Source organism: Populus euphratica, unplaced genomic scaffold, assembly GCF_000495115.2.
Source record: "Populus euphratica unplaced genomic scaffold, PopEup_1.0 scaffold47.1, whole genome shotgun sequence".
In the NCBI taxonomy this organism is placed as follows: Eukaryota; Viridiplantae; Streptophyta; class Magnoliopsida; order Malpighiales; family Salicaceae; genus Populus; species Populus euphratica.
Window position 1 is genome coordinate 565,489 of NW_011499925.1, and position 8,125 is coordinate 573,613.

General features: G+C 31.2%; 1 protein-coding gene across 2 annotated transcripts; it reads right to left on the reverse strand.

Moving 5' to 3' along the window:
* Positions 1-1,995: 1,995 nt before the first annotated feature.
* Positions 1,996-6,076, reverse strand: LOC105135599 (ER membrane protein complex subunit 8/9 homolog). 2 transcript variants are annotated; one of them, XM_011040547.1, is made up of 5 exons: positions 5,610-6,076; positions 5,272-5,418; positions 5,108-5,167; positions 2,516-2,682; positions 1,996-2,369 (listed from the first exon to the last, which is right to left on the reverse strand). In XM_011040547.1, the coding sequence occupies exons 1-5, from the start codon at positions 5,817-5,819 to the stop codon at positions 2,303-2,305; spliced, it is 651 nt and encodes a 216-aa protein (XP_011038849.1). In that variant the 5' UTR covers positions 5,820-6,076; the 3' UTR covers positions 1,996-2,302. The 2 variants fall into 2 exon arrangements, with proteins under 2 accessions (XP_011038849.1, XP_011038850.1); XM_011040548.1 differs by lacking the exon at positions 5,108-5,167 and having other exon boundaries at positions 5,610-6,075.
* Positions 6,077-8,125: the final 2,049 nt, after the last annotated feature.

Genomic DNA, 8,125 nt, shown 5'->3' on the forward strand with positions numbered 1-8,125 from the left:
ACTACTTTCCACCAAATAAATAGGGCTTAACTGTTGAATCGATTTTGTCAAAGTTATCCACAACAAGGCTTTTGCAATAGCTACGTCAAATGTCATTCGACTATATAAGTGGGTCATGTTACATCGTGTGCCTAGTCAAAGTTATTCAACGTAAAAAAAATATATACATGTCTAGGTGGTGATAACCTTAAACAACTTGGGATAATTTAATTAACTCGCTACTTGGGATATAAAAAAACAGGATAACCATGTAAAAAGAAAAGAGGAAAAAACCACAAATCTCAATGTTTAATAATCTAATGTCAAATAATGACATTGAGGAAAAAACATCAAAGAAAAAAATTCAAGTCAATTCAGGTTAACTTAATTAACCTGCTATACGTGAAATGAGAGTGGGATAAGAAATTTAAATTAAAAAATAAAAAACAAAATAAAAGGCCAAAGTTACATTAATATAAAAAATTTGAAAAAGAAATATAACTCCACCTAAGTTAACTTAACTAGCTAAAATCTAGATTAACTTAACTAATTCAAACCTAAGATAACCCAATAGAAGGAAAAGTGGAAAAATTACAAAGTTGAAGAGCCCATAATTTAATGTCAAAGAATAAAAATAAAAAAAAATCAATGAAAAAAAATTCAATGAAAAATCAATTTGTAAAAAAGAAACTAAAAAAAAAATTAAACTTAAACAGGGCTAAAATTCAAAACCAATTACTCAAGTTATGAGACTAAATTAACACATAGAAGACAAACACAAAAAAATAATGAAGCAAAATTTCCAATCTCAAAAAAATTTAGAAAAACAAACAAATAACAATTAAAATAATAAAAATTAAATCTAGTACAAAAACTAAATGAAAAAATAGTTATGAAATAAATTCAAAAATAAAATAAAATAACCAAAGAATAAAAAAATTAGCAATCAAGAAAAAGAAATAAAATTAAATTAAAATATTAAAATTAAAAAAACAAAGAAAATGACAAAAAACCAACAATAAAAAAAAAAAGTCAACCACCATGAATTAAATGTATACTCCACTGTTATCGGCTGAACCACCATGAATTGAACACACGCTCCACATCCATCAAGTATGCCTCCACTATTGCTCATATGATAGTCACTGAAGGTTTACATGGTCGTTAACTTCAGGGCCCGTGGGATTAGTCGTGGTGCGCGTAAGCTGGCCCGGACACCCACGTTGATCAAAAAAAAAAAAAAAAGTATGCCTCCACTAGAGCTTTTGGGTGATTAGTGATTGGCTATTTTTTTCTTGTCAAACGTCGTCATACATATTACCTAAAAAACACGGGCAACATTATACACATGCACCAATAATTTTTTTTATTTTTATGATATTTTTTATTTGTTAAAATACTAATTTGCCTCTCATGCAAATTAAAAAAAAAAATCATGATGAAAAAAATATAAACCCCTAATAGCAAGTTTTGCATTTTTTTAGAAGTATTTTAATTTTTTAGGTATTTTGATTAGAGAGAGACTGAAATCCTTCTTAGCCGAACAATTGTTTTTTCATTTCAAAGGTAAATAATAACTGCACTATACAACAACAATGTAAAAACGTTAGGAATTTAATTTATCTCATTCAATTTAAAAATACCAATTAAACTAAATGAAAAAATCATTTTACCTCTTAATCCACTCTTTTCTTGCTATAATTTAAACAAGAAAAATATCATTACACTATAATCAACAATATAGCAATGTCATGTGTCTTCCCATAGCAGAGCCCCTTTATTTATTTATTTATTTATTTTTATTTTTTTACTAAGGCTTGCCTTTCTCGAGTGATTAAACTACTAGCATACTAGCATATTCTTTTTGAGATGAGGAAGTTGGAGGCACTACCCCACATCGACTACCGGCATTGCTAGTTGGCCCTTTTTTCTAGCCTTACCTCTCCGGTACAAACATTCTTTTTTAATTCAATTGTATGAGGGCTAATGCTTTGCCCTCAAGATCGCACAACGAGCTTCCAATGAAGAACAGATCACATGATATAGCATCAATACAAGAACTCTTAGGAAATCACCTACCAAACTACATATCCAGTCAATTTGATGAGGAAAATAGGAGATTAAATAGATAGTAGTTATGTATTTATGGAGAGGGGGGCAGCAATTCCACTTTTAAACTCTCAACTCCAACACAGTACTGTTTCTCAGAAGAAAATATCGGGTTCCTTATCTGGGAAACTTCACAATTTAACACATATATCACTGCAAGATTTTCTTAGTCATGGCAACCACGAGGCCAATGATTATCCAAATCATTTAACATTTAAATTTCGTCTGGTCCATATGCATGCCTGGGGCCAACCTTGAAGAGTTCTGGATTCAGCCAGTCCCTGCAAATACAAAAACAAATTGCTGATATGATTTCTATGAATAAATAAGGTGCAAAGCAGTGCCTGATGCTAAACTTGTCTGCATGTATATGAAAACAGAAGACACACCATTCCACTCACACTCGACACATGCATATGATGCTTACTTGGTAATGTCATCAAGGTGGTCATCAAAGTCCACCACATCCTCCCACTTCTTGGATGAAATATAATCCAATAGAACAGCATTTGCTGCTGGTTCCTTAGTTGTCAATTGGCAGCCTCCATCAGATCCAGCTAGCTTCCAGTTCTTCGACGCATCCCTTGTATAAAGCTATTACAAGGGAACAAATGTATTTAGCCGCCTGACTGAAAATTCATTGAATGGGACCATCATACTAGTGTTCATCTATCAATTAATAAGTGGTATGAATTAATAGTGGTGAGATGGCAGGGGGACGAGATTGTTTAATTTTTCCACACAGCAGTGAACTATAACAGAATAATCACAAAAGTAACTGTCGAGATGCTACATAGGAGAAACCAAGAAATTAATGAAGTCTCAAAAGGAAAGTTCAAACAGATAACTACACCAAAAACATATCATGTTGCTGATATCATCAAAAGGACCTCAGATCAGTAAACACGTAGGCACGTAGCAAGTTGCATATCTGTAAGAGGTAACTTGACAGATGATCACTGATAGTCCAACATATCTATAAATCACGAAATATGGATAAACAATAAAATCTGGCATCTAAATAGAGTTATAGTTATCATCAATAGAGCCATTAACTTCCTATCAGACTACAGAGCGACAACAGAGAGATCACATGAGTTTAAAAGCTAGTTGAAGAGAATTATGGATGCCCCCAGCACAAGGTAATGTCAAGCTTCATACAGATGCTGCTATCTGCCCTGATGCTCAGAAAACAGGATTGGTATGCACAATTTGTGAGCACAAGGGAAATTCTTAAGCTACTCAACCAGAAATAGGAGAGGCAATGCCAATTGCGTTATGGAATCCATACAGTAACAAATGCAGATTACAGAAGCCCCCTGGTGGAAAATGATAGGGTAATAGCTGATGCAGAAGGAACAACCATCAATTGAACTCACTCTATTGATAGAGTACGTTGCGTGTTGCCTACCTCCTGAAACTTTTACAGGATTCTAATTGCAAATGGGAAGCCAATGGCATGATTACAAACTAGTAAAATTAGACCCAAACGCAAACTGAGAGCTTCCTGTTCAAGTAATAGATAATGCAGGGTCATAGTAACATGAATTATAAAATCAATGGATTCGTTAAAATCTCATAAATAAATCAATCTCTCCACATAGAATGCCATGGCTCTTCCTTTTGTGATATCACTCCATCCCAGCACAGAATTCAATGCATGTGCATTATTCATCCATACAATGGAGACCCAAACAGACATAAAATTTTCACACAAATCAGGACAGGGCTGCACACCAGTTCCAAATACAAATGGAAACCCAAACTTAAAACAAAAAATGAACTCACTCAATTCCGCCCAGATCTAACTAGAGAATAAATTGAGACCCAACTTGAGTTGCCAGCAACAACATAATGGAGGCAGTGAATCAATATGGATTGATCTGATTTCAGAAAAATTACACATCATACAATTCCTCGTAGGAAAAATACAAGAAACAATGGCCAAATACTAACATATCATGGACCCAAGTTGTCCATAAACCATAACACAGAACGAATTCTCACACAGCACAACCCTCTAGTTTAAAAGGGAGATGGTGATGTCAGGTCAAGGAGCTCATGAATGTGTTAGACCAGCTTTAGCTCTCGGGATAAGCAACTGTTCTTAGAGACTATGCCAGGGGCTATCAACTCTGATGTAAATCATTTGAATTTGGAATGGAAGCCTGTGTTTCTATTTGAGATCAAGAGAGAGAGTTCTTGTGGAAAATTAAATTCATGCAAGATTATTCAGACATTGAAATTGGAGAGCAAAAAGCACCAGACATCAAGTATAGTAGACTGGTCGGCTTACAGAAAACTTCATGTTGATTTGCATTTCTTTCATTGTCACAATGTGCAACAGCATTTTTAGACACCCCTCAGTGCTCTTCAATTAGTCTTACAGCAACCATCAAAATCAAATATTTTTTGTTTCTCATAAAGACTAATAAATTATTTTTACAAATTGGAAAAAGGAAAAAGACTTTTTCATTTTTCCATGATAAAGCTTGGGGTTGGGAAACATCTAGAAGATGTTCTCTAAATTTTTCCACCAACTAAAAGCATAATGGAAAAGGCGCTTCTCCTTGTTCTTTTTTTATAATGACAATTGTATCCTACACACACACCTCTTATCCCTGCCATATGAGTAACAACAACGAAAAATGCCAGATTTGCACCCCTTTTATTCCCTCCCAAGCAGCCCAAATCAGTAGATAAAACACCATGAAAAACAACATAAATTGGATTGATTCATTGTCTGTGGAATAAATCATAGGCATGCCATTGACCCCAGGCAAACTGGTCATAAACTATAGTCCAATCTGTGGATATATCAAAAGCAGTGATTCTGACGCCACTCAGAAAAGGTTATAGAAGGATAATGTAATATTTATCTTCTCACTCACTGCATAGGCAACCAAAGGCACTTTTATGATGGCACCACCACTTGCTAAATGTTCCCAGCAAACACTAGATGTTTCAGTTCATAAATGTCTTCCAAATAATACAACCGGGATAACACAAAGCTACTAACCTGCATAACAAGGACCCGATCTTTCCCCTTTGGCAAAGCTTCGAGCTTTTTGTTATCTAACTAAAGAGAAATTTAAAAAAGAAAAACACAAAAGGGTTCAAAATGAAAGCCAGCAAGAAACAACAAACAACAGCAACATCATCTACAACAGAAAGAATACATACCAAAAGAATGGCAGCTTGGGGAAAGTAGCGATAGATGTGATCGCCAATATTCTTTGCAACATTACCAAGCTCCAAATCATCAGACCTCTCATTTGCATGAAAGTAACCCACTATACCCAAACCTCGGGCGCCATAATACTCCTCTATCTATTCACAAACAATTCAAGAAAACCATTTAAAAAAAAAACCATCAGTCTCATCTCGTAACAAGTATAAACCAATCCCAGAACTTTTCAAATTATAACTAACAAGTATACGTTAATGAAATTGAATTAACAAAGGATCCTACTTTTATTTATCAAAAGTGAAAAAGAAAATCTTGAGAGCTAGTTGTTTACCATGATGAGAGAGATCTCGAGAGGAGGCAGGAGACCTAGGTGGTTGTGGAACAGAGGAACAGAGTCGATGATCTGGACAACATCGTCACAGGAACTGCCAACGAAAACCCCGTTGACGGCGGAGGTTTTGTGCTTGAGAGAGTGGAGTACTAGTTTTATGTATGCATTTTGTGAAATCTCGTATCTCAATTCACCACCACCACCACCCATCGTGTTTTTTACTTTTCAATTCGAGAAAATTGCCTCGTTGTCTTGGCTTCGTCTGTCTGTCTTTCGCTCTCTGTTCCTTTATCAAAATCAAATCGAAAGAGCGTGCATCAGTGAGCATTACAGTACCAGTCTAATCCCTCAAGAAATTATCATTACCCAATAGATCTTTGTTTCCTTTTGTTCATCGGAAACGAAGTTAAAAGTGACGTGAGTTGCACATGATATATTTTGATTTCATAAATCCGATACGTTAAATACCTCGATTTATCCTCGTATTCAAGAGTTGTCTCTCATAAATCCCTTCGTATTTATGAGATATTATATTATTTGATATTATATTATAACTTATTTGGTTCACAAGCTTTTCCTTCTCCTATTTTTCAAAAAATGCATTTCATTTTCATTAAAAATTAATAAGTTTGCTAGTAAAGTTACTGTGTTTAAGATATAATTTACTATTATTAAAATAGTATAATTACTATTTTATTATTGACCATTAAATCTTTTAATTTAATATTGAGAAAACATAATCTTTTTCACTGTGATATAAATATTTTTTTGTTAAATATATGGGGTTATATTATTAATTTTTTTTTTAAATACACATTTAAATTACTCATTTAACCCTAAAATAAAATAATTAATTGCCTTCTGCTCGAGTATTTGTGTATCTTTATATATTAAAGAATAATATAATCATTTTAAAATCCTTAAAAATAAAACAATTAAACTCGTCCAATTATTTTTTTTCTCATTTATTTTATTTTTATTGTAAATTTTAAATATACTCATAAGCATTATTGTAAATTATATTTATTAAATATAATTAAAAAGCATATAGGTAATAATCAAACACCATCTTTTAGAGTACTGTTTGAAATATCTTGACATCTTCAATTCAATAACGCAACACAGATGCCATCATTCATTGTGGTTAGATCCTAGTATATATATTTTTTTCTCTTTTTTTTATCTCTTTCTACTTAGTTTTTGTAGCAACCCTTTAAAAATTCAAAAGTAACCCTTTAATTTGTTGGTTCTTAAAATTTAATTTTTTTTTTTATTATGATTTTTTTTATCTTGGATAATCTATAATTGGTATGCCTTTTATAATTTTACCTCTCTCAAATTTTTTTTAACTTTCAAATTTCATTGTTATTCTTTTCATTGCTATTTTTTTAGTTATTTTTTAAATTGATTTTATTTTGTGATTTCACCTTTTTTACTTTTTTTTCTTATCAAATTTAATCATTATTTTTTTATTACTAATTTTTTGGGATTCAAAATTTTTTATTTGGGATTATTTTTTAAATTAATTTTGTTTTATGATTTCACCCTCTATTTTTTTCTATCAAATTTAATGCATATTCTTTTAATTGTTAATTTTTTTCTTTGACAAGTTTTTAAAACTGATATTTTTAAATTAATTCATAATCAACTCCTTGATTGGACCCAAATGCAAGGATTCATGGGTTGATAGTTTTTAAAATTTGACCAGGGTTTAAAATGTTTTCTCGGATTTGTTTGGTTCTTACATATGCTCTTCAACTTACCTCCTATGGTTTTTTTAATCTTTAAAATTTGATTCTTATTTTTTTAATTAGTGATTATTTTATTTGAGATATTTTTTTTTATTAAAAATTTTATACCAATATCATCCTTCAAAAGTAAATTAGTTCGAATTAGCCCTCTTAATTGAATCTAAATCAAAGATTTCATGAGATATGATTTTTAAATATTACACTAGGTTTAAAGGTTTGTTAGGCTTGCTTTTTTTTTTTTTTTCCTTTTCTAAATTGATTTTTTCTTATTTTTTATCTTTTTTTTTGTTTTATATTTTTTTCAAGTTTGATTCTATTATGCTAGCTTTTTATTTATTTTTTCCCTATTTCACCCCTACTATTTTTAAATCTATAAATAATCTATTATATTAGAAATGATTTTTAATTTTACCCGCGATGATGTTTAATCTTACTTGGAATATTTTAAATTATTTTTTTCAAATTTCATCCCCATTGGGTTTTTAAAAAAACATTATCCTATTATTTTTGTTACTATTTTTTTTTCTTTTGCAAGTTTTTTTATTAATATTTTTTTCTTGATTTCATCCTTCAAAAATAAATTTATTAAGAATTAAGTTTCTTGATTAAACTTAGATCCAGAATCTTATAAGTTGCAGGTTTTAAATATTAGACCAAGTTTTAAAGGTTCTCACAAGTTTACTTTGTTTCTCTTTTTTTTTTTTAGCTTTTTTTTTTATCCTATATTTTTTTGGTTTAGTTTTCTTATTTTTTTGGGTTTGGTTC

What these genes read in the sequence shown, in the direction of transcription:
- LOC105135599 (XM_011040547.1), bottom strand. Translation starts at nt 5,819, where the DNA reads ATGGGTGGTGGTGGTGGTGAATTGAGATACGAGATTTCACAAAATGCA. An exon ending in ATCGGGTCCTTGTTATGCAG is followed by an intron (nt 2,683 to 5,107) that starts GTTAGTAGCTTT and finishes CCCTTGTAATAG; the next exon opens with CTTTATACAAGGGATGCGTC. An exon ending in CACCTTGATGACATTACCAA is followed by an intron (nt 2,370 to 2,515) that starts GTAAGCATCATA and finishes TTGTATTTGCAG; the next exon opens with GGACTGGCTGAATCCAGAAC.